The sequence below is a fragment of the Alligator mississippiensis genome, chromosome 7, assembly GCF_030867095.1.
Source record: "Alligator mississippiensis isolate rAllMis1 chromosome 7, rAllMis1, whole genome shotgun sequence".
Classification (NCBI taxonomy): domain Eukaryota; kingdom Metazoa; phylum Chordata; order Crocodylia; family Alligatoridae; genus Alligator; species Alligator mississippiensis.
In genome coordinates this window covers 6,048,707-6,074,355 of record NC_081830.1, presented here as the reverse complement: position 1 = coordinate 6,074,355, position 25,649 = coordinate 6,048,707, and the positions used below count along the sequence as shown (strand labels likewise).

Below are 25,649 nucleotides of genomic sequence, written 5' to 3'. Positions count from 1 at the left end.
CTAGTATTTGTACGGGGGCCCATGGCCGTGTCTCTGTGCTCTGGCACAGTAGTAGGTGTCGCTGTCTCTGGCTTCCAGGCCTCTCAACTCCACATACACCTCCTTCTTGGATGTGTCCTTGGAGCTGGTCAGGCGGGACTTCAGAGTGTCCTGGTAAGACTTGTCATCATCCCAGGAGAGGAGGCACAGCCATTGCAGACCTTTCCCTGGGGGCTGCCGGTTCAGCTCACAGCGTTCCCATCTTCAGTGAGGGAGAGCCCAGACCTGGTGCAGGTGATCTCAGGGGCCCTGAGAGCTTCCCCTGGGCTCCCCCAGCCTGGGTCAGCTGCACCAGGGAACAGACACCTGAAGAAAGCACAGAGATGCCCCGTCAGGGAGATGGCAGCAGGTCCGGGGCAGGTTGGGAGAGACGCTGAAGGCAATGGTCAGGAGGAAGGGGCACAGGAGCAAAGGGCCCATGTTCCCTGGGGGCTGGGACATGGGTGAAGGCACAAATGCAGTGGTGTCACAAGGGGCTGGAGCTGGCCAAAGCTGCCTGAGGGAGAGAATGGCCCTTCCTTTAAGGGAAGGTGGTGGGGGTTCACTTGCATACATAACCCTGAGCTCTTATCTGCTATGCAACCCTGTGCAAATGAGATCTCTCTCCTGACCTGCTACAGGTGCTGGCACAGGACAGTCCTGGGTTGCAGGGGCAGGTGGGTTCTCACTGGTATACAGGGCACTTTTTTACAGAGATGTGGGTGCCTAACTCCCCTAGGTCATTTGGAAGGTCCCTTCCAACTACAGCCACAACGGAGTCCTTTATTTACAAGACAGAGCGAGTGGGAGTGTCAAAGGTGCACAGCATGGGTGACCACGTGTGACATTGTGAAGGCAGCCCAGCAGCTTTGGATGCTCCCTGAACCTGAAGGGGGATATTTCTGTGACTTTCCCATGCTAAGGCCCCAATGCCCCACGGCCTCCCTCGAGTCACAGGTAGAAAATATCTTGCAGAACTGCTGTCATGAGAACCAAACTAAGCTCCAGGTCCATTTTCCCTGGGGCTGGAGGGCAGAGATGTCGGGGCACTGGCTGGGCCCTGCACAGAGCAGGGGCTGTGGATTCCCTCCAGCTGCAGCCTGTGTGGGTTGGGGCTGCATAGAGATCCCTACTTCCCCCCAATGCATGGGGGCTCTGCACAAGTCCCCAGCTCCCCCCACTGGTGCCCTGCCCAGGCCAGCTTTAGCCCTTTAAGAAAATTAAATGGAGAAAAGCCCTGGGACTCACTGCTCCTGCAGCTGCACTGGGGCTTCAGGGGGCTCGTGCAGAGCCCCCACACAGCGGGGGGCATCGAGGATTGCTGCCCGCTGGCAGAAATGGTGAGTGCGGGGCATTTCTCATTTTTGTTTTTTTTCTTAAAGGGCCAGAGCTGGCCCCAGGCAGAACACACATGGCGGGGCCTGGGGGAATAAGGGGGGGGGGGGGGTGCAGCGTGGGGCAGTAGGGGGGCAGCAGGAATTGCCCCCTACCTGGCAGCACCTGGTGAGCCTGGGCTTCCCCCCCCCCAAAGAGTCTGGAGCTGGGGTGGGCGGGCAGTCATTGCCGGCTGGGGGGGATGGGCCTGGCTGATTCGGAGGTGCAGCAGGAGCCGAATCTCTGAATAGGATTTAGCCAAATCAGTTCAGGACAATGATTCGAGTCACTGAATTGAATCACTGCTCCCGAATCAGCCAAATCTGAAACAGATACTAGCCGCTTCACACAGGCCTATTGTACATATATGTTTATTAATAGCAATTCCCTTAATTAATATATAAATACGTCTGTATATAGTAAAGTATCTCTTGTGTTGGCCTGACTCTGTAGGGCAGGGGTAGGCAACATTTTCTGGCACGAGTGCCGAAAAACCCCACAATGTCTACCTTGGAAGGTGCCGGAGTGCCAACAGCCCGGTTTGGCAGTAGTGTGCCAAGCAAAATGTCCTGGCCTGCATATTGCAGATCCCTCTTGCAGTACTTCTGCCTGCCACCCATCCCTTCTATCTGGAGAGGGGGGCACAGTACTTGGGTGCACCCGGGTTACATGTGGAAGAAGTGAGAAGAAGCAGGATCAGGAATAAGGAGCTCATTGCTGTTGCCCTGTAACAAGGGAGACTCTCAGCAGGGAGGAGGGGGCTGGGCACAGACGGGTTGAGGAGAACCACGGGTTGAGGAGAACTGCTCTGGGTCCTCCTCATCCCTCCCTTTGTCTTGTCCATCCTTCCCATCCCTTCCTTTGTCCCGTCCCTCCTTCTCTTCCTTGAGAGGTTCCCCCTCTCCCCATCCCCTGGGAAGGGTCCCTGAGGTCACCAAGGGCATACCAGTAGCCCATCTCATGCAGCCCACTGGAAGCGGGCTGAGGGCCTCGGCATCCCACCACCAGACTGGTGACACCTGAGAGAGAGCCTCAGAGTGGAGCCTGCGTCCTGACCCCATGTACTTTGACTCTGATGACAGCCCTAGGATTGGTAGAGATACAATTATTTGATTGTTTGTATTGTTGCTTTTTTTGTTCTTATTCTGTATCAATACAAGGTATTATGGACTGGCAGGTGTGTGCAGCATGTGTGCAACGCTTCCCTCCCTCACCTGTGGGAGGATGAAATACCTTTCAGAGCTGCATCCAGGACAAGGAGTTGGCGCCCAAGTCCCTTCTTTGGTTCTGGGGAAAGCTCTTGGGTGTTGGCAGCTCACTGCATAGACCCGAGGGGCTGTGGCTTGTCAGTGCAGGGGGCATCTGGGCAGCAGGAAAGAGCAGTTGAAACAGGGCAGCCTGCCCCTGATTTGTATTTTCCCTGCCTCACCCCAGCCCTGCTGTCTTCTCCTGTGATGGGGATCAGCTGTGCTAAGCACAGACAGCAGGTAATGGACCCTCCTATCCCACCTCTGTGCAACTCCCACTCCAGGCCCCGGGGCCCTGATTGCCCTTTTGCTGAAGGGACGTGTTCCCACCCCTGGCAGAGTAGTGCCTCCTGGTGTGGAGGTGTCTGAGGCCAGGGGGAGGCAGCCTTGTCCCTGTTGGGTGCAGAGGAGCAGAGAGTCAGTGCTTGGCTTGCTGGGTGCAGGGAGTCACAGTGGTGCTGAGAGCCAGAGGCAGACTGTGTGTATTTAGGGTTTGGTCAGAGGATGGAGACGTAAGGGTCCTAGCTCAGGGCAATGTCAGCTGTGCCTAATGCCTCCAGGCTGCTTGGAAAGCCAAGGGTTGGGTGGTTTCTGGAAGGGTCCTGGCCATGGAGATATGGGGGTCCTGGAGATGCAAGAGCCCCTCCTGTTGCAGCTGGCCTTACCCTTGGGTGGAGCAGCCTGGGCCTGCTCTCAGGTGCCAGGCTTGGCTGGTGCTGAGCAGAGAGCAGGGTCCAGGCCCTTACAATGTCTCCCTGCCTGCTGCTCCTGCTTTTCTACCTGGTGACCATTGTGATCCCTTCCCCCATTGCTGCCCGGGTGCAAGGGTGCGGCTGTTTGGGCACAGAGCAATCTCTGCCCTGCAGGTGCCCAGGGCCTGCTGCGTGAGAAGGAGCTGGAGCCCGGGGAGGCACCAGGCTGGAAGAGAGCTACAGAGCCGTGTCTGTGCAGGGAGGTGTCCTTGTGCAGGCTTCCCCGTGAGAATGGTCCCAGCAGAGGTTGTCACCTGAGAGAGTATATTCAGCTCAATAGAAAGATGAGCTTCCAAGATGCCAAAGGTATTTGGCCACCCCGGTTCCATAACAGCCTTTGGGATCGCTGTGAGAAGTATTCCTGAGTGGGGTTTGAATTATTTGATGAAATACAGAAGCAGAAGGAAGGTCCTGAGTGGCTGCTGAGGCAGTGATGGCCTAGGAGGATTCAAGGAGGTGGAGGAGTCTCTCTTTGTTTAGTGGCCATGAAGATAAGTGCTATGGGAGCCAAAGGGAGTTAGGAACACTGTCATGAACATAGAGAACTGGCAGCGGCATGACCCAAAAACCGGAAAGACCTGGGAAGAGAAAAGAGGAAACTGCATTTCTGGAGCAGCTGCCGGATGCACCTGGAGCATCACCAGACAGAGAGGAGGAGAGAGGCATGACATGGAAAGAAAGAGGCAGCTGATTAGGAAGATGGGGCAGAGAAGAATCGACTATCAGTTGTCTGGAAAAGACATGAGACCGCGTCGAGTCGAGGGAAACGGAATAAATAATCACCGACAAGAATACTCTCCTGGAGTCAGCGTGACGTTGAGAAAGAGACAGTCAGCGGAGGAGGGACGGCGGAGTCGCACAGTGACAAGTAAAACTTTTCTTAAATCCTTCATTTGGGAAATTGGGTCAGGCTGAAGCATCGTTGTGAAGGAGAAACCTAAGGTAAAAGATTATATGGGACACAACACTTACCTCTACTGGAGAAGGCATTAATCAGTAGCTTGGGAAACAGACTTCTGTCAGTTCAGCCAAATCAGGCGATGCTGAGACCTAAGAATCAATGTAGAAAAATTAGATAGACACCTAATAAAAAAAACTTTAGCACAAAGAACACCCGGTGAGTTTTCATTTCTGGTTTACTACAAAATAAAACACCTTTTTTTTGTTGTTGTTAAGAAAGGTCAAACACTCAATAGGATAGACCAGTACTCCATCACTTAATGGTTACATCCACCCAGACTAACTCTTTTCGACAACAAGACATTGGAGGCAAGACTCAGAGTCACCAGTGAAAGAAAGAAATGAGGAATGATCTGGTATTTGGAGACTTAATATACTCCACTGTGATTTATATACGCCAAGAGATTAGAGTGAATACTCCACAAACCCTCACAATGTTTAGGAAAAACTGGAGTGGGAGATAAGACCCTGGGTACTTCCTTTCAAGCATTTTGGAAATGTATGGTGAATGCAATTGCAGGAAAGACATGTTTGTTATTTTTTAATTGAGGAGTATTGTGCTGGTGGCCGTTTGGCCAGGCAGGGCCAGGCAGTGAGGAGGAGCCCCACTGCCATACCCATCCATGCTGACAAGCCCCAAATGCTCTGTGATGAAGCCTTCTTGAGACTTGTACTGCTTGATAACCTCTGTCTTGTCAAATGCCCAGCGAAGCTCTCAGGCCTTTGCTGTCTGCAGTGTTATAAGTCCAAATATAACAACCCTCAGATGGCCAAGGATGATCCTATTAGAGTTTCCCTCCATGTGTGTGAGGTTTTCAGGTGGAAACTTCCTTGTCTGGACTGTTGTAATGTTGCTACATTAAGAAGAACAGGCTTCCCCTTTTTGTACGGCCCCTGCTCTGCTCTGTGTCACTGTGTCTCTGGCACAGTAATACGTGGCGGTGTCTGCGGCTGTCAGAGAGCGCAGCTGCAGGGAGAACTGGTTCTTGGAGTTGTCTGAGGAAATGGTGATGCGGCTCTTGAGGGATGGGTTGTAGCTTGTGCTACCACTTTTTGCATATATGTACCCCATCCACTCCAGCCCTTTCCCAGGAGGCTGCCGGATCCAGCCCCAATCGTAACCAGTACTGATGGAGTAGCCTGTGACAGTGCAGGTCAGGGTGAGGGTCTCTGCAGGCTTCACCACCCCTGGGCCAGACTCAACCAGCTGCACAGCACAGAAGACACCTAAAGAAAAGAGAAAGTAGGTGAAGAAGCAGGTCCAGGGAGGAAGCCCCAGCACTCTGGCTTCCCACCACCCTTCCCCACAACCTACATGGGAGAGAAGAAAGAAGAGAGAGGAAGAGAAATAAGGAGCTCATTTCTGTTGCCCTATAACAAGGGGGACTCCCAGAAGGCAAGAAGGGGCCAGGCATGGACTGAGGCTTCACGGCCCAGAAGCTGTATTTAAGCAGGAGCCCCTGGCCAGGGATTTGCATGCAGGTCCCAGGAGGGTGTGAGCAGCCCTGGGCTGGGAGTGCTCAGCACAGGGCCCTCCTCTCTCTGCACAGGGCTCTGAGTCTCTGCACAGAAGAAGGGGGTGGGATGAGCACAGACAGAGGGGAAGGGCCGGTGCTTGGATCCATGGCTGAACCAGGCTGTGGGCAGGACTCTGGCTTCAGTTCCCTGCTCTTCTCCCCCCTCCTGATGACAGGGCATGAGTACCTCAGGGGCCCTTGATCCTCAGCCTTGGTCCATTTGGGCCTTCTCTCCTTAGTTGGGATAAGACATCCCCATTTGCCTGGTGGACAGGAGACCATGACACCTGGCAGGGATGAGGCCAGATCCCAGCAGGTCATTTTGCGTGCCCGTGTGTCAGTAAACCGAGTTAGGGTATGGGTACTGGATTTTGTAGGGATTTGGGAACCAGCGATGTTCCCTGAGCTGCCAGTGCTAGCTGGGGGAGCCTTGGAGCCTGAGGGGCTTGGGGCGGAGGCCCCCAGTCGTGAGGTTTGTCCCTAATTGGCATCCCCCTCTGGGCTTCACCGAACCCTGAGACCTGCTCAGAGCCCCACCTTGCCCCACTCGTGGTCTGCCCTGGGGGGCACCAGCTCCCCTCACTTTTGCCCCCCTGTAGCTACCTGCTTGTTGCCAGCTCGGGTCTTCAGAGGACTGTGCTGGGAGTGGAAGAGAGGTCCCCCCACCCTGGTCCTGCTTCATGTCATGGTGCCCCAGGTTCCTGCTTGCTCAGGGTTAGGCTGGCAGCTCAGGGCCTGAACCCCAATATGACACGCCCTCTTGGGCCTGGAGATGGGGGATGGATCAGGGAAAGCTTCAAATCAGGCAGTGTGCATGCACATGCATGTGTGCCTGTTCGTGTGTGTTCTGTTCCCCTGGACCAGTGCAGTGGCTGCTGCTGATCCCTGCTCTCAGGGGATGTCTGTGGATTTCCCCTTGCTCATGCCAGGTCCTCCCTTGTCCTTACAGCTCTGACTGGCTACAGCTCTGGTCCAGCCTTTGTTGTGCTCGTGCTGCACCGGCCCAGAGCAGACATCAGGGCCCTGCCCCAAGGAGCTCCTGCTTTTCCAGGAGATGCAAAGGCAGCAGGTGGGGTTGGTGTGGGGCACCACAAGCTGATGAGGAGGCCGTGTTGGAGTGGGAGATGGAGCTTGGAGCATACAGATGCAGGATGGGGCTTCCCCGTGCTCCTGGGAATCAACTAGGGTAGGGCAGGTATTACAGTGAACGGCAGGGGCCTGGGGTGGAGCAGGGGGCTGCATTGCTTTGCCTTCTGTCTTACTGAGCACAGCCAGGGGAAATGCTGACAAAGGCACTACCTGCCTATAAGGGACCTGCTTCCCTTTGGCCCAGCGCCTGCCCTTCTCTGTGCCTGTGCTGTCTGTGTCCTGTGCAATATGTGGAGATGTCTGCAGCCCCCAACCCTCACCTGGGGTTAGGGCCTGGAGGAGCAGGGGGCAGAGCAGGGCACTGCAGGAGCAGAGGCCACAGCCCAGGAGATAAGCTCAGCTCCTGGGTGTCATGGCTCTTCCAGAAGCAGCTACATGGGCAGGTTTGCTAGGTTGAGCTAAGCTTTCACAGACAGTTTGCCAGGGTCTGACCAAGGAATAATATGGAGGGACTTCTATGTGTAATCATACGTGTTGCTACTGTATGTGTGTGTACTTGTGCCCACGTGCAATAGGCAGTGCCTATTGCTCCATATCCGTACCCTTTGCCAAGGCAGACACACAGTGTCCCTGCTGAACTTTCCTGTGCTCTGGCTGGGGGTCTCACTCCCAGCAGAAAAGTGCATGGCATCAGTGCAAGAAGTCAGTGCTACAAGGATATCTCAAGCTGGGTAGGACTGAGAGACAGGGACTAGGTGTGGGGGAGATGCAGGGGAGCAGCTTGTATGCGGAAACATGCCCTGTCCCGGCCAGGCTGGAGGAGGGAAGGGGCAGGCCAGGGGGAGCAGCACAGGCAGGGCTAACCTCCCAGCTTGGTCCAGCCCAGCTGCTCCAGCAGGCTGCAGGGAGGCTGTTGGCTGCTCCTGGCAGGCTCCTGCCCTGCAGCTGGGAGAGGAAGCTGAGGGGAGAGGTGTCTGCACTCCCTGCCCTGGGCTCCAGGTTAAGGCCTCAGTACCGAAGCCCTAAAGTAAAACCACTTTTGAGAGCCCAGTGCCTGGGGCTGGGGTTCTCGCTGTGTCCCTCTCTGACACTGGGGGATTTAGTTGCCTCCCAGGGTAGTGAGAGCCCCTGGTAGCTGAGCCCTGCCTGGCTGCAGGCTGTGGGCAGGGGCTGTGTCTGCATCCCTAGTGGGGAATGCTTAGGGGAAAGGGGCAGGAGGCTGTTTAGGGGCCTGGCAAACGCAGTGCAGGTTGTGTGGTGCCGTCCCTTGCTGGTGGGAAGGAGCCGGGGTCCCCGTGTGCTGGTGCAGTGGGACAGGAGCTGTGTGGGGGTGTGGGGGGCGGGGGGGGGGGGGGGGTGACAGGTGGGTGGGGGAGGTGCTGCCCCCTGGTGGAGGAATCAGCCTGGTTCAGCCTGAGTCTCTGCAGGGTCGGGGGAAGGGCACAGGAACGTCCCTGGTTCGGGCTGTCCCTGCCCCGAGGGCCCTTGTCCCATTTGCTGCAGAAAGCTGGGACCTGGCAGGGCACTGAGTCTCTCTGGACATCTCTGCCTCTCTACATAGGCTGTGCCAAGCTAGAGGATGCCCTCTCACTGCAAAGCAATAAGGGGCTGGTGGGAGGGTGTCTCCAGATGTTGGAGCTGCAAGGGCCTAGTCCCTGGAAGTGTGTGCAGAGGTGGGACCTGGTCCTGCAGAGGCCAAGGGGACAACTTCCACCCTCCTGTGCATAAACACACACCTTGTCCGTGCTCTGATGGAGACCAGACTGCTGGAAGAGTTGTAGTCTGGAAAGGGTTAATGGGGCCCTAATTACCTCTCAGTTACAGTCATTACCTGCCCATTAGGTCCAGATCCCCCATCAGACTCATTCCAGGGAGGCTGGTTCCTGCTTTGGGCTGGCTCCTGTCCTGCAGCTTGAAGAAACCGAGGGAAGAGGAGTTTGGAGAGGAAGGTGTCCATCTGGGAGGTGAGAGTGCTGCACAAATTGCCAAATAGCTCTGATGATGAGCAAGACTTTGAGGGAGATAAGGCAAAATGCTTCATTTATTGATTATAATATGCAAAAGAGCACTCACACACACACACACACACACACACACACACACACACTCACTCAAATCACTCTGCGAATGTTATAGTTACCAATGTTTGTTGCTAAAATATTATGGTTGGCCAGCCTAGTTAGCATGAGATCAGGAATGGGGGAGACAGACTGCTCCAGTGAAGTTCACAGAGTGTTACCCCACCTCTTACTGCTAAGTCTCTCTCCTTTACAGGGATTATCAAGCTGGTGTTGGGTGACCGGTCCACCTTTCCTGACTGTAACTTCTTTGTCTAAAATCTATCTTTCTGGAGAGGTTTCCTTGTTGGGTGAACGCCTTTTTTAGACTGGTGAGGTGGCAATCCCGGGTGTTCTCCTCAGTGCACATTTGGGGGTATCTGAGGGCTTGGCTGTATATCACAGCTTTTTTGGTGTTTTTAGGGTGATTGCTTGTTGACTGCAGATATACATGTTGGTCTGTGAGATCTTGCATAATGAGGTCTGTAGTTGGCCATTATGGATGCTGATCATCATGTCTAAAAGGAGATGTTGGTGCTGGAGTATTCAAGAGATATTCAGATGGAGGGATGGTGATTGTTGAATTTCTCATGGAATGCAATCAAAGATTGCAGGTTTTCAGTCCAAATGATGAAGATGTCATCGATATATCTTAAGTACAGCAAGGGTTTGATGGTGCAGTCCTTGAGGAATTCTTCTTCCAGGTGGCTTATACATATGAGGCATACTGTGGTGCCATTTTGGTGCCCATAGCCGTGCCGATGATCTGGAGGAAGTGTTGGTTGTTAAAAGTGATATTGCTGTGTATGAGGATGAAGTGTATAAGGTCAGTAATATCTTTGGGCCTGTACTCTGAATTGTAATCTTGCTCTTGTAGATATGTAAGGCAGGCTTGGATGCCAGCCTGGTGTGGGGTGTTGGTATATAGGCTGGTAATGCCCATGGGTAGCTAGGCGGGTGTTGCTGGACAACCTGCAATCGCTGTAAAGATGCAATAACAAACTTAATTCATAATAACAACTTAAAATCCAGACATTAAAACAAACAATAAAATGGCTGCTATATTATTGCTAAGCATTATTGATTTATGCTTAAGCTTAATTAAAACAATTTTTTTCTTGGGGGTTGGTGTTCCCCCTCCACTAGCACTGACTCAGGGGCTTGGGCTTGTTGGAGGGACGGGGCAGGAGGAGGAAGGTCGGGGAACTGGGAGTGCCTGGGTCCCGCTGTGGGAGGAAGGGGCTGGGGCTTTCCCTGTGGCATAGACTGACCCTGCTGTGCGCTGTGAGGTGCTGGGGTCAATGGTGAGTGAGTCCTGGCTGCCTCTCTCTGCAGAGACTGAGGGCCTTGCAGAAGGTCTTCACATCCCTTGTGACCCGCTTGGTGATTCCCAGCTGGTCCCTGGACACAGGCAGCACCTGGCTGTGCTCTGGGAAAAGGGCACATTTCCTTCAGCCACGCAGGGCAGGGTAGGGCAGGGCGGGGGTTTCTCCAGGTTTGGGGCCTTTGACTCTTTTTCTTGTTCTTACAGTCGCACGCTGTCTCTCTCAGGAAAAATTGGTGCTGGTGTCTGATCAGAGCCTGCTTCTGCCTCTTGTGCAGCCCCTGCATGGCTCTGTCACCCTGTCCCCAGCTCAGTAATACGTGGTGGGGTTGGTGGCTGCCAGGGAGCGCGGCTGCAGGGACTGGTGGGTTTTGGTCCTCAAGATGATGATGCTGGCATGAGATCTTGCACTTCTTTTATCTCTGACACTGTCTTTGGTGTTTGTTTGTGGTTCTGTTGTACAACAGGGAGGGAGCATTGCCGCAGCTAAGATTGTTCAGGAAACTATAAAATACCCGGGGTTCTTGGGTGAGGTCTTGGTTGGAAAAACTGTGCAGTTTGGGCTCCGAGCTGGGCGAAGCTCCTGGTTTCCTCCAAGGGGCAGGGCCGTGATGCTGGGAGTGTCAGTGGAGGACAGATGTGACTGTGATCCCTGGCAGCTGGAGTCTAAACCCTCCCAGCTGCTATTCTGACCTTCCCCCTTGACAGGCCTGTTCAGCCCAGAGGCCCAGCCCCATTGAAAGCTGCTTAGTGAGATCCTTGGGGCTCTGGACAACCTGTGCTGAGCTGGCCACAGCCGCCCTGTCCCTGCCCTGTGCAGAGCAGTTCCTGCCTCCTCTTCCTCCCTGGGGCCTTTTCCTGGGGTGAGGCAGGGAGGGAGCTCCAGCCACGCTGCTCAGGGATTGCTCCTGGGCAGCAGCACTGTCTGGGGGTGATGCTTTGGGAAGGATCTCCGCAGGCCTGGCTGGCTCCTGCCTTGCTTCCTCACTTTCTGCTGGTGCCTGTGTATGCAGCAGGCTTCAAGGGCCGTGGAGGGGTTGGATGCAGGCTTGGCGCTGAAGACGGAAAATGCACTGAGCCCTGATGGGTCAGTGCAGGGGGCATGTCATGTCCAGGAGAAGCTTTAGGGAGCTGAGGGGCCGGCAGGCTGCTGCCTGTGAGAGACTTGAATGCCTCCAGCGGGAGGATCTCAGCTACACAATTTTGGTGATGAGGGATTGCTCCTGGGCCTTTCCTCTCTCTTCCTCTGTCCAGCAGGAAGCAAGGCTAGGGAGCATCTGAACCACAAGGCCTCCAGGCTCGGGCTTGCATGCAGGATGCCTGCCATGGATGTGGGAAGATCTGAAGCCCCAGGCTGCAGCCTAGTCTGGGAGGGAGGAGACTTCCCCATGGCAGCACCAAAAGGACTGGAACAACTGAGCTGTGCTCAGTGGATACAATGCAGAACTGATTTCATTGATTTGGCTGGAGACATGACACAAAAAGGCGGGGTGAGGGGGGCGCATTGGGAGCTGGACCTGGTCTAAGTCTATTAGTATTTAGTTATACAATGTTTGCTGCTCTCTGCTGGCCTGAACAGTTCACAGTTCAAGGTTATTGTATGAAGCCCAGGAGGTTTAGGATCACTGTATCCGGCACAGTAATACTGGGCCGTGTCTTCGTGTCTCAGGCTGTTCATCTGCAGCTGTGTGGTGCTGCTGGACTCATCCCTGGAGATGGTGAATCACCCTTTTACGGCACTACTGTACTCTGCTGTGAGACCATGACTTGGTAGCGTATGAGACCAACCCACTCCAGCCCTTTCCCAGGAGCCCGGTGGACCCAGGTCTTGTAACAGTTGCTGCAAGTGAATCCCGAGGTCTTGCAGGAGAGGCGCAGAGACCCCCCGGGCTTCTGAACTCCCCGTCTGGGCTCCACCAGCTGCACCTGGGCCCAGGCACCTGGGGAGAAAAGTTCTGTAAGCATCACATCCCTGCAGGGCCTGCCCCACAGCCTCAGGAGCCATGGGGAAGCATCCTGCTAAACGCAGCCTGCTCTGCATCAGACAACGGAGGGTCCCTGAGGTCTGTGAGGAGCCCAGGGCATGGCTGGGGCTGGCAAATTACCTGGCATTGCTGCCAGGAGGAACAAAATGTTTTCCCAAGATGTCGTCCTGCTACTGGGGCTGCACAGAGGCTGATGGGCAGTGCCAGATCCCTGTGTCCCCCTGCTCCCCTCTGACTCCGAGGGGCTGGAGCGCTGGCGGATTATGCAGGGGCTGAGGCTCCGGGTTGCATATATGCGAACCCAGGACAGGATAGATCTGCCCTTCCCAGGCTCCTCCCTGCTCTGGCCATGTTTAACTCGGCTCGGGAAGCTCAGCTACAAAAGCTCAGTATCCCTTACAGCAGTCAGTGTCGAGGGCTCCCAGCAGGGCAGTTGCCATGTTCCCAGGAAAGGAGTCCTCCCTGCTGCTCCCCTGCCCAGTGCACTTGTGGGAGGGCAGACAAAACTTGGGTCATCTCAACCCCAAGCCTCCGGGCTTGGGCCTGCACATAGGATGCCTGCCAAAAGACTTTGGAAATATCTGAAGCCCCTGTTGGGGGTGGAGGATGTTTGCCGGCTGTAGGGCCACGTATAGTTTCAGAGTAGTTTTTTAGTAGCGAGGGTCAGGAGGGACCTGAACAGATCATCTAGCCTGAGCCCCTGCTACAGGCAGGTATGAATGCTGGGTTCACAAGACCCCAGACAGGTGATCATCCAACCTCCTCTTGAATTTGTGTAAAGTAGGGGCGAGGACCACTTCCCTGGGAAGTTGATTCCAGATTTTGGCCACCCTAACTGTGAAATATTGCATTCTGATCTCTAACCTAAACCTATTCTCCATCAGCTTATGACCATTGTTCCTTGTCCCTGCAGGTCGTGCTGGGGAAAAAAAAGGGGTATGCCTGTTTGCTGTTCATCTCCCTTTATGAGTTTGTAGGCAGACACCAGGTCCCCCCTCAGCCTCCTCTTGCTGAGGCTGAACAGGTTCAGGTCCTTCAGTCTCTCCTCGTAGGGCCTGTCCTGCTGCCCTCTCACCAAGCAGGGGGCCTCCTCTGAACCCTCTCCAAGCTGGCCACATCCCTGTTGAAGTGCGACGCCCAGTACTGGATGCAGTACTCCAACTATTCTCATCTCTCCAATATTGTAGTCTGTCTAAACCTAGTTGCAGCCAATCTCTCCCTTCAAGTGTATCCACCTCGCCCCACATCTTAGTGTCATCAGCAAACTTGGACAGCGTGCAGTCCACCCCCTCGGCCAAGTCGCTGATGAAGATGTTAAACAGTGCGGGCCAGAGGATCAGAGGGTACCCCACTGCCCACATCTCACCAGCTTAAGTACAACCCATCCACCACTACTCTCTGGGTGCGCCCCATCAGCCAATTTTTTACTCATCCAACTGTGCAGGCATCAATGCCACAGTCACTTAATTTATTGATGAGAATGGGGTGAGAGATGGTGTCAAAGGCCTTCTTAAAGATGATGGGGATCAGCCATGCTAAGCACAGACACCAGGTAATGGACTCTCCTATCCCACCTCTGTGCAACTCCCACTCCAGGCCCCGGGGCCCTGATTGCGCTTTTGCTGAAGGGACGTGTTCCCAGCCCTGGCAGAGTAGTGCCTCCTGGTGTGGAGATGTCTGAGGCCAGGGGGAGGCAGCCTGGTCCCTGTTGGGTGCAGAGGAGCAGAGAGTCGGTGCTTGGCTTGCTGGGTGCAGGGAGTCACAGTGGTGCTGAGAGCCAGAGGCAGACTGTGTGTATTTAGGGTTTGCTCAGAGGATGGAGACGTAAGGGTCCTAGCTCCGGGCAGTGTCAGCTGTGCCTAATGCCTGCAGGCTGCTGGGAAAGCCAAGGCTTGGGTGGTTTCTGGAAGGGTCCTGTCCTTGGAGATATGGGGGTCCTGGAGATGCAAGAGCCCCTCCTGTTGCAGCTGGCCTTACCCATGGGAGGAGCAGCCTGGGCCTGCTCTCAGGTGCCAGGCTTGGCTGGTGCTGAGCAGAGAGCAGGGTCCAGGCCCTTACAATGTCTCCCTGCCTGCTGCTCCTGCTTTTCTACCTGGTGACCATTGTGATCCCTTCCCCCATTGCTGCCCGGGTGCAAGGGTGCGGCTGTTTGGGCACAGAGCAATCTCTGCCCTGCAGGTGCCCAGGGCCTGCTGCGTGAGAAGGAGCTGGAGCCCGGGGAGGCACCAGGCTGGAAGAGAGCTACAGAGCTGTGTCTGTGCAGGGAGGTGTCCTTGTGCAGGCTTCCCCGTGAGAATGGTCCCTGCAGAGGTTGTCACCTGAGAGAGTCTATGCAGCTCAGTAAAAGATGAGCTTCCAAGATGCCAAAGGTATTTGGCCACCCCGGTTCCATAACAACCTTTGGGATCGCTGTGACAAGTATTCCTGAGTGGGGTTTGAAATATCTGATGAAATACAGAAGCAGGAAGGAAGGTCCTGAGTGGCTGCTGAGGATGTGATGGCCTTAGGCCTAGGAGGATCGAAGGAGGTGGAGGAGTTTCTCTTTGTTTGGTGGCCATGAAGATGAGTGCCATGGGAGCCAAAGGGAGTTAGGAACATTGTCATGAAGATAGAGAAGTGGCAGCAGCATGACCCGAAATCCGGAAAGAAATGGGAAAAGACAAGAGGAAACTGCATTTCTGGAGCAGCTGCTCGATGCATGTGGACCATCACCAGACAGAGAGGAGGAGAGAGGCATGACATGCAAACAAAGAGGCAGCTGATTAGGAAGATGGGGCAGAGAAGAATCGACTGTCAGGTGGCTGGAAAAGACAGGAGACCGCGTTGAGTCGAGGGAAACGGGATAAATAATCACTGACAAGAATACTCTCCTGGAGTCAGCGTGACGTTGAGAAAGCGACAGTCAGGTGAGGAGGGACGGCGGAGTTGCACACTGACAAGTAAAACTTTTCCTAAATCCTTCGTTAGGGAAATCGGTTCAGCCTGGAGCAGCATTGTAGAGGAGAAACCGGAAATAAAATACAACAAGCCCAACAACATTTAAAGCACTTAAATGGGAAGTCGCCCTATTTTGGGACACTTCTATTTTAGAAGAAAAGACAGAATCTCATTTGAGTTTACACTGCTTGAGTTTGTTTGGAAGGTCAAAATTAAAAGGGACATACCTCGACTGGAGAAGGCATTAATCAGTAGCTTGGGAAACAGGCTTCTGTCAGATCACACAACTCAGGCGATGCTATGACCTAAGAATCAATTTAGAAAAATTAGATAGACACATAATTAAAGATGTTTAGCACAAAGAACACCCGGTGGGTTTTCATTTTCTGGTTGAATACAAAATAAAAAACTTTTTTTTTTGAGAATGCTCAAAAAGTCAAGAGGATAGACCAGTACTCCATCGCTTAATGGTTACATCCACCCAGACAAACTCTTTTCTACAGCAAGACATGGGAGGCAAGACTCAGGGTCACTAGTAAAAGAAAGAAATGAGGAATGATCTGGTAATTTGAGACCTAATATATTCAACTGTGATTTATATACGCCAAGAGTTTAGAGTGAATACTCCACAAACCCTCACACTGTGCCGGAAAAAACTGGAGAGGGAGAGGAGAACCTGGGTACTTCCTCTCCAGCATTTTGGAAACGTTTGGTGAATGCAATTGCAGGGGGAAAGTGTTTTTTGAATTGAGGAGTATTGTGCTGGTGGCCCTTTGGGCAGGCAGGGCCAGGCGGTGAGGAGGAGCCCCACTGCCATACCCATCCATGCTGACAGGGTCCCAAATGCTCTGTGGTGAAGCCTTCTTGAGACTTGTACTGTTTGATAACCTCTGTCTTGTCAAATGCCCAGCGAAGCTCTCAGGCCTTTGCTGTCTGGAATGTCATAAGCCCAAAAATAACAATCCTCAGATGGCCAAGGATGATCCTAGAAGAATTTCCCTCCGTGTGTGAGGCTTTCAGGTGGAAACTTCCTTGTCTGGGCTGCTGTACTTTTGTTATATTAAGAAGAATAGGCTTCCCCTTTTTGTGCAGCCCCTGCTCTGCTCTGTGTCACTGTGTCACTGGCACAGTAATACGTGGCGGTGTCTGCGGCTGTCAGAGAGCGCAGCTGTAGGGAGAACTGGGCCTTGGAGTTGTCCTTGGAAATGGTGATGCGGCTCTTGAGGGATGGGCTGTAGTATGTGCTACCACTGTTTCCATCTATGTTTGCCATCCACTCCAGCCCTTTTCCAGGAGGCTGCCGGATCCAGTTCCAACCGTAACTACTGATGGGGGAACCTGTGACAGTGCAGGTCAGGGTGAGGGTCTCTGCAGGCTTCACCACCCCTGGGCCAGACTCAACCAGCTGCACAGCAGAGAGCACACCTAAAGAAAAGAGAAAGTAGGTGAAGAAGAAGGTCCAGGGAGGAAGCCCCAGTGCCCTGGCTTCCCACCACCCTTCCCCACAACCTACATGGGAGAGAAGAGAGAAGAAAGAAGAAGAGAAATAAGGAGCTCATTGCTGTTGCCCTATAACAAGGGGGACTCCCAGAAGGCAAGAAGGGGCCGGGCATGGACTGAGGCTCCCCAGCCCAGAAGCTGTATTTAAGCAGGAGCCCCTGGCCAGGGATTTGCATGCAGGTCCCAGGAGGGTGTGAGCAGCCCTGGGCTGGGAGTGCTCAGCACAGGGCCCTCCTCTCTCTGCACAGGGCTCTGAGTCTCTGCACAGAAGAAGGTGGTGGGATGAGCACAGACAGAGGGGAAGGGCCGGTGCTTGGATCCCTGGCTGAACCAGGCTGTGTGCAGGACTCTGGCTTCAGTTCCCTGCTCTTCTCCCCCCTCCTGATGACAGGGCATGAGTACCTCAGGGGCCCTTGATCCTCAGCCTTGGTCCATTTGGGCCTTCTCTCCTTAGTTGGGATAAGACATCCCCATTTCCCGGTGGACAGGAGACGATGGCACCTGGCAGGGATGAGGCCAGATCCCAGCAGGTCATGTTGTGTGCCCGGGTGGCAGTAACCTGAGTTAGGGTATGGGTCCTGGGTTTTGTAGGGATTTGGGCACCAGCGATGTTCCCTGAGCTGCCAGTGCTAGCTGGGGGAGCCTGGGAGCCTGAGGGGCTTGGGGCTGAGACCCCCATACTGAGGTTTGTCCCTGATAGTCAGCCCCCTCTGGGATTCACCGACCCCTGAGACCTGCTCAGAGCCCCACCTTGCCCCAGTCCTGGTCTGCCCTGGGGGCACCGGCTCCCCTCACTCCTGCCCCCCTGCACCTACCTGCTTGTTGCCAGCTCGAGTCTTCAGAGGGCTGGGCTGGGAGTGGAAGAGAGGTCCCCCCACCCTGGTCCTGCTTCATGGCATGGTGCCCCAGGCTCCTGCTTGCTCAGGGGTAGGCTGGCAGCTCAAGGCATGGACCTCAATATGACACCCCCTCTTGGGCCTGGAGATGGGGGATGGATCAGGGGAATCTGCAAATCAACCAGTTTGCACAGATATTCATGTGTTCCTGTTTGTGTGAGTTTTGTTCCCCGTGTGCAGTGCAGTGGCTGCTGCTGATCCCTGCTCTCAGGGGATGTCTGTGGATTTCCCCTTGCTCATGCCAGGTCCTCCCTTGTCCTTACATCTCCCAGCCTTTGTTGTGCTCATGCTGCACCGGCCCAGAGCAGACATGAGGGCCCTGCCCCAAGGAGCTCCTGCTCTTCCAGGAGATGCAAAGGCAGCAGGTGGGGTTGGTGTGGGGCAGCACAAGCTGATGAGGAGGCCATGTTGGAGTGGGAGATGGAGCTTGGAGCATACAGATCCAGGATGGGGCTTCCTCGTGCTCCTGGGAATCGCCTACGGTTGGGGCAGGTATTACAGCGAATGGCAGGGTCCTGGGGTGGAGCAGAGGGCCGCATTGCTTTGCTTTCTCTCTTACTGTGCGCAGCCAGTGGAAATGCTGAAAAAAGGCACTAACTGCCTGTAAGGGACCTGCTTCCCTTTGGCCCAGCGCCTGCCCTTCTCTATGTGCCTGTGTCCTGTGCAATATGTGGAGATGTCTGCAGCCCCCAACCCTCACCCTGGAGTAGGGCCTGGAAGAGCAGGGGGCAGAGCCCAGGAGGGAAGCTCAGCTCCTGGGTGTCGTCGTGCTGAGTTTTCAGAGGCAGCTACATGGGCAGGTTTGCTAGGTTGACCTAAGCTTACACAGACAGAGTTTTCAAGGGCCTGACCTAGGAATAATATGGAGGGTCTTATATGTGTATGCGTGAGTGTGTGCATGTGTTGCTGCTCTGTGTGTATGTACTTGTGCCTCTCTGCTATGGGCAATGCCTGTTGCACCATGTCTGTACCCTTTGCCAAGGCACACACAGAGATACCCTGCTGCTCTTCCCTGAACTAGGGAGTAGGTGCTGGGGAGATGCAGGGGAGCAGCTTGTATGCGGAAACATGCCCTGTGCAGGCCAGGCTGGAGGAGGGAAGGGGCAGGCCAGGGGGAGCAGCACAGGCAGGGCTAACCTCCCAGCTTGTTCCAGCCCAGCTGCTCCAGCAGGCTGCAGGGAGGCTGTTGGCTGCTCCTGGCAGGCTCCTGCCCTGCAGCTGGGAGAGGAAGATGAGGAGAGGTGTCTGCACTCCCTGCCCTGGCCTCCAGGTTAAGGCCTGGGAGCTGAAGCCCTAAAGTAAAACCAGTTTCTGGGAGCCCAGTGCCTGGGGTTGGGGTTCTCGCTGTGTCCCTCTCTGACACTGGGGGATTTGGTTGCCTCCCAGGGTAGTGAGAGCCCCTGGTAGCTGAGCCCTGCCTGGCTGCAGGCTGTGGGGCAGGGGCTGTGTCTGCATCCCTAGTGGGGAATGCTTAGGGGAAAGGGGCAGGAGGCTGTTTAGGGGCCTAGCAAACGCAGTGCAGGGTGTGTGGTGCCGTCCCTTGCTGGTGGGAAGGAGCCGGGGTCCCCGTGTGCTGGTGCAGTGGGACGGGAGCTGCGTGGGGGTGTGGGGGGCGGGGGGTGACAGGTGGGTGGGGGAGGTGCTGTCCCCTGGTGGAGGAATCAGCCTGGTTCAGCCTGAGTCTGCAGGGTCGGGGTAAGGGCACAGGAACGTCCCTGGTTCGGGCTGTCCCTGCCCCGAGGGCCCTTGTCCCACATGCTGCAGAAAGCTGGGACATGGCAGGGCACTGAGTCTCTCTGGACATCTCTGCCTCTCTACACAGGCTGTGCTGAGCTAGAGGATGCCCTCTCACTGCAAAGCAATAAGGGGCTGCTGAGAAGCTGTCTCCAGATGTTGGAGCTGCAAGGGCCTAGTCCCTGGAAATGTCTGCAGAGGTGGGACCTGGTCCTGCAGAGGCCAAGGGGACAACTTCCACCCTCCTGTGCATAAACACACCCCTTGTCAATGCTCTAATGGAGACCAGACTGCTGGAAGAGCAGTAGGCTGGAAAGGGTTAATGGGGCCTTAATTACCTCTCAGTTGCAGTCATTACCTGCCCATCAGGACCAGATGCCCCATCAGACTCAACCCGGGGAGGCTGTTTCCTGCTTTGGGCTGGCTTCTGTCCTGCAGCTTAGAGAAACTGAGGGAAGAGGAGTTTGGAGAGGAAGGTGTCCATCTGGGAGGTGAGAGTGCTGCACAAATTACCAAATAGCTCTTATGATGAGTGAGACTTTATGAGGGAGATAAGGCAAAATGCTTCATTTATTGATTATAATATGCAAAAGAGCACTCATACATACACACACACACACACTCACTCAAATCACTCTGCGGATGTTATAGTTACCAATGTTTATTGCTCAAGTATTATAGGTGGCCAGCCTAGTTAGCATGAGATCAGGAATGGGGGAGACAGACTGCTCCAGTGAAGTTCACAGAGTGTTACCCCACCTCTTACTGCTAAGTCTCTCTCCTTTATAGAGATTATCAAGCTGGTGCTGGGTGACCGGGCCACATTTCCTGACTCTGTAACTTCTTTGTCTAAAACCTATCACTCTGGAGAAATTTCCTTGTTGGGTGAAAGTCTTTTTTAGACTGGTGAGGTGGCAATCCCGGGTGTTCTCCTAAAGTGCAAATTTGGGGGTATCTGAGGGCTTGGCTGCATATCACAGCTTCTTTGGTGTTTTTAGGGTGATTGCTTTTTCACTGCAGATGGTTTGATGGTGCAGTCCTTGAGTAATTCTTCTTGCAGGTGCCTTATACAAATGTTGGCATACTGTGGGGCCATTTTGGTGCCCATAGCCATGCAGATGATCTGGAGGAAGTGTTGGTTATTAAAAGTGATATTGCTGTGTATGAGGTCAGTAATATCTTCGGGTCTGTACTCTGAATTGTAATGTTGCTCTTGTAGATATGTAAGGCAGATTTGGATGCCATCCTGGTGTGGGGTGTGGGTATGTAGGCTGGTAATGCCCATGGGTAGCTAGGAGGGTGTTGCTGGGACAACCTGCAATCGCTGTAAAGATGCAATAACAAACTGAATTCATAATAACTTAAAATCCATACATTAAAACAAACAATAAAATGATTGCTATATTCTTGCTAAACATTATTGATTTATGCTAAAGCTTAATTAAACCAAATTTTTCGTGTGGTTGGTGTTCCCCCTCCACTAGCACTGACTCAGGGGCTTGGGCTTGTTGGAGGGACGGGGCAGGAGGAGGAAGGTGGGGGAACTGGGAATGCCTGGGTCCCGCTGTGGGAGGAAGGGGCTGGGGCTTTCCCTGTGGCATAGACTGACCCTGCTGTGCGCTGTGAGGTGCTGGGGTCGATGGTGAGTGAGTCCTGGCTGCCTCTCTCTGCAGAGACTGAGGGCCTTGCAGAAGGTCTTCACATCCCTTGTGTCCCGCTTGGTGATTCCCAGCTGGTCCCTGGACACAGGCAGCACCTGGCTGTGCTCTGGGAAAAGGGCACGTTTCCTTCAGCCGCGCAGGGCAGGGCAGGGCAGGGCGGCGGTTTCTCCAGTTTTGGGGCCTTTGACTCCTTTTCTTGTTCTTACAGTTGCACACCGCCTCTCTCAGGAAAAATTGGTGCTGGTGTCTGATCAGAGCCTGCTTCTGCCTCTTGTGCAGCCCCTGCATGGCTCTGTCACCCTGTCCCCAGCTCAGTAATACGTGGTGGGGTTGGTGGCTGCCAGGGAGCGCGGCTGCAGGGACTGGTGGGTTTTGGTCCTCAAGATGATGATGCTGGCATGAGATCTTGCACTTCTTTTATCTCTGACACTGTCTTTGGTGTTTGTTTCTGGTTCTGTTGTACAACAGGGAGGGAGCATTGCCGCAGCTAAGATTGTCCAGGAAACTATCAAATACCCGGGGTTCTTGGGTGAGGTCTTGGTTGGAAAAACTGTGCAGTTTGGGCTCTGAGCTGGCCTAAGCTCCTGGTTTCCTCCAAGTGGCAGGGCTGTGATGCTGGGAGTGTCAGCGGAGGACAGATGTGACTGATCCCTGGCAGCTGGAGTCTAAACCCTCCCAGCTGCTATTCTGACCTTGCCCCTTGACAGGCCTGTTCAGCCCAGAGGCCCAGCCCCATTGAAAGCTGCTTAGTGAGATCCTTGGGGGTCTGGACAACGTGTGCTGAGCTGGCCACAGCCGCCCTGTCCCTGCCCTGTGCAGAGCAGTTCCTGCCTCCTCTTCCTCCCTGGGCCTTTTCCTGGGGTGAGGCAGGGAGGGAGCTCCAGCCACGCTGCTCAGGGATTGCTCCTGGGCAGCAGCACTGTCTGGGGGTGGCGCTTTGGGAAGGATCTCCGCAGGCCTGGCTGGCTCCTGCCTTGCTTCCTCGCTTTCTGCTGGTGCCTGTGTATGGAGCAGGCCTCAAGGGCCGTGGAGGGGTTGGATGCAGGCTTGGCGCTGAAGGTAGAAAATGCACTGAGCCCTGATGTGTCAGTGCAGGGGCATGTCATGTCCAGGAGAAGCTTTAGGGAGCTGAGGGGCCGGAAGGCTGCTGCCTGCGAGAGACCTGACTGCCTCCAGCGGGAAGATCTCAGCTAGACAATTTTGGTGATGAGGGATTGCTCCTGGGCTTCTCCTCCATCTTCCTGTGTCCAGTGGGAAGCAAGACTAGGGAGCATCTGAACCACAAGGCCTCCAGGCTCGGGCCTGCGTGCAGGATGCCTGCCATGGATGTGGGAAGATCTGAAGCCCCAGGCTGTAGCCTAGTCTGGGAGGGAGGAGACTTCCCCGTGGCAGCACCAAAAACACTTGAACATTTGAGCTGTGCTCAGTGGATACAATGCAGAACTGATTTCATTGATTTGGCCTCAGACATGACACAAAAAAAGGGGTGGGGGAGGTGGCCATTGGGAGCTGGACCTGGTCTACGCCTATTACTATTTAATTAGACAATGTTTGCTGCTCTCTGCTGGCCTGAACAGCTCACAGTTCAAGGTTATTGTATGAAGCCCAGGAGGTTTGGGATCACTGTAACTGGCACAGTAATACTCGGCCGTGTCTTCGTCTCTCCGCCTGTTCATCTGCAGCTGTGTGGTGCTGCTGGACTCATCCCTGGAGATGGTGAATCGCCCTTTTACGGCACTACTGTACTCTGCTGTGCCACCATTATTTGGTAGCGTATGAGACCGACACACTCCAGCCCCTTCCCAGGAGCCTGCTGGACCCAGGTCTTGTAACAGTTGCTGAATCCCAAGGCTTGGGTGGTTTGTGGAAGGGTGCTGTCCATGGAGATATGGGGGTCCTGGAGATGCAAGAGCCCCTCCTGTTGCAGCTGGCCTTACCCATGGGAGGAGCAGCCTGGGCCTGCTCTCAGGTGCCAGGCTTGGCTGGTGCTGAGCAGAGAGCAGGGTCCAGGCCCTTACAATGTCTCCCTGCCTGCTGCTCCTGCTTTTCTACCTGGTGACCATTGTGATCCCTTCCCCCATTGCTGCCCGGGTGCAAGGGTGCGGCTGTTTGGGCACAGAGCAATCTCTGCCCTGCAGGTGCCCAGGGCCTGCTGCGTGAGAAGGAGCTGGAGCCTTTGGGATCGCTGTGACAAGTATTCCTGAGTGGGGTTTGAAATATCTGATGAAATACAGAAGCAGAAGGAATGTCCTGAGTGGCTGCTGAGGATGTGATGGCCTAGGAGGATTCAAGGAGGTGGAGGAGTCTCTCTTTGTTTGGTGGCCGTGAAGATGAGTGCTATGGGAGCCAAAGGGAGTTAGGAACACTGTCATGAAGGTAGTGAACTTGCAGCGTCATTACCTGAAAACCGGAAAGTCCTGGGAAGAGAAAAGAGGAAAAGAGGAGCAGCTGCTCGATGCACCTGGAGCATCACCAGACAGAGAGGAGGAGAGAGGCATGCCATGGAAACAAAGAGGCAGCTGATTAGGAAGATGGGGCAGAGAAGAATCGACTGTCAGGTGGCTGGAAAAGACAGGAGACGGCGTCGAGTCGAGGGAAACGGGATAAATAATCACCGACAAGAATACTCTCCTGGAGTCAGCGCGACGTTGAGAAAGCGACAGTCAGCGGAGGAGGGACGGCGGAGTCGCACAGTGACAAGTAAAACATTTCTTAAATCCTTCAATTGGGAAATCGGGTCAGGCTGAAGCACAATTGTAAAGGAGAAACCTAAAATAAAATACAGCAAAACCAAAAAGTTTTATAGCACTTAAAGGGGAAGTCACCCTGTTTTGGACACTGCTGCTTTAGGAGAAAAGACAAAATCTCATTTGAGTTTCCACTGCTTGAGTTTGTTTGGAAGGTTAAAAATGATAAGGGACATAACACTTACCTCTACTGGAGAAGGCATTCATCAGTAGGTTGGGAAACAGGCCTCTGTCAGTTCAGCCAACTCAGGCGATGCTGAGATGTAAGAATCAATTTAGAAAAATTAGATAGACACCTAATAAAAGATCTTTAGCACAAAGAAGACCCAGTGGTTTTTCATTTCTGGTTTAATAAAAAATGAAAAACCTTTTTTTTTTCCTTTTCTTTTTTGACCAAGGTCAAAACCTCAATAGGCTAGACCAGTACTCCTTTGCTTAGTGGTGTTTAAGTTACATCCTCTCAGACAAACTCTTTTCTACAACAAGACACTGGAGGCAAGAGTCAGGGCCGCCAGTGAAAGAAAGAAATGAGGAATGATCTGGTAATTTGAGACTTAATATACTCATCTCTGATTTAGATAGGCCAAGAGATTAGAGTGAATACTCCACAAACCCTCAAACTGTGCAGGAAAAACTGGAGTGGGAGAGGAGACCCTGGGTACTTCCTCTCAAGCATTTTGGAAATGTTTGGTGAATGCAATTGCAGGAAAGACATGTTTGTTATTTTTTAATTGAGGAGTATTGTGCTGGTGGCCCTTTGGGCAGGCAGGGCCAGGCAGTGAGGAGGAGCCCCACTGCCATACCCATCCATGCCGACAAGGCCCCAAATGCTCTGTGATGAAGCCTTCTTGAGACTTGTACTGCTTGATAACCTCTGTCTTGTCAAATGCCCAGCGAAGCTCTCAGGCAGGTGGTGACAGGTGGGTGGGGGAGGTGCTGGCCCTGGTGGAGGAATCAGCCTGGTTCAGCCTGAGTCTCTGCAGGGTCGGGGTAAGGGCACAGGAACGTCCCTGGTTCGGGCTGTCTCTGCCCCGAGGGCCCTTGTCCCACATGCTGCAGAAAGCTGGGACCTGGCAGGGTCTCTCTGGACATCTCTGCCTCTCTACACAGGCTGTGCTGAGCTAGAGGATGCCATCTCACTGCAAAGCAATAAGGGGCTGGTGGGAGGGTGTCTCCAGATATTGGAGCTGCCAGGGCCTAGTCCCTGGAAGTGTCTGCAGAGGTGGGACCTGGTCCTGCAGAGGCCAAGGGGACAACTTCCACCCTCCTGTGCATAAACACACACCTTGTCCCTGCTCTGATGGAGACCAGACTGCTGGATGAGCAGTAGGTTGGAAAGGGTTAACGGGGCCCTAATTACCTCTCAGTTGCAGTCATTACCTGCCCATCAGGTCCAGCTGCTCAATCAGACTCATGCCGGGGAGGCTGGTTCCTGCTTTGGGCTGGCTCCTGTTCTGCAGCTTAGAGAAACTGAGGGAAGAGGGTTTTGAAGAGGAAGGTGTCCATCTGGGAGGTGAGAGTGCTGCAAAAATTACCAAATACCTCTTCTGATGAGCGAGACTTTATGAGGGAGATAAGGCAAAATGCTTCATTTATTGATTATAATATGCAAAAGAGCTCTCATACATACATACACACACTCCCTCAAATCACTCTGCGGATGTTATTGTTACCAGAGTTTGTTGCTCAAATACTATAGGTGGCCGGCCTGGTTAGCATGAGATCAGGAATGGGGGAGACAGACTGCTCCAGTGAAGTTCGCAGAGTGTTACCCCACCTCTTACTGCTAAGTCTCTCTCCTTTACAGAGATTATCAAGCTGGTGCTGGGTGACCGGTCCACCTTTCCTGAC

General features: G+C 54.0%; 1 gene segment (V, D, J or C); it reads right to left on the bottom strand.

The window, feature by feature from the left end:
- On the bottom strand, window positions 1-24,609 carry LOC132251565 (Ig heavy chain V region MOPC 141-like). The segment is given in 4 exon segments: window positions 1-241; window positions 16,397-16,598; window positions 23,452-23,468; window positions 24,602-24,609. Coding segments are annotated over 4 exon segments (468 nt in total).
- Between the last annotated feature and the right edge of the window lie 1,040 nt (window positions 24,610-25,649).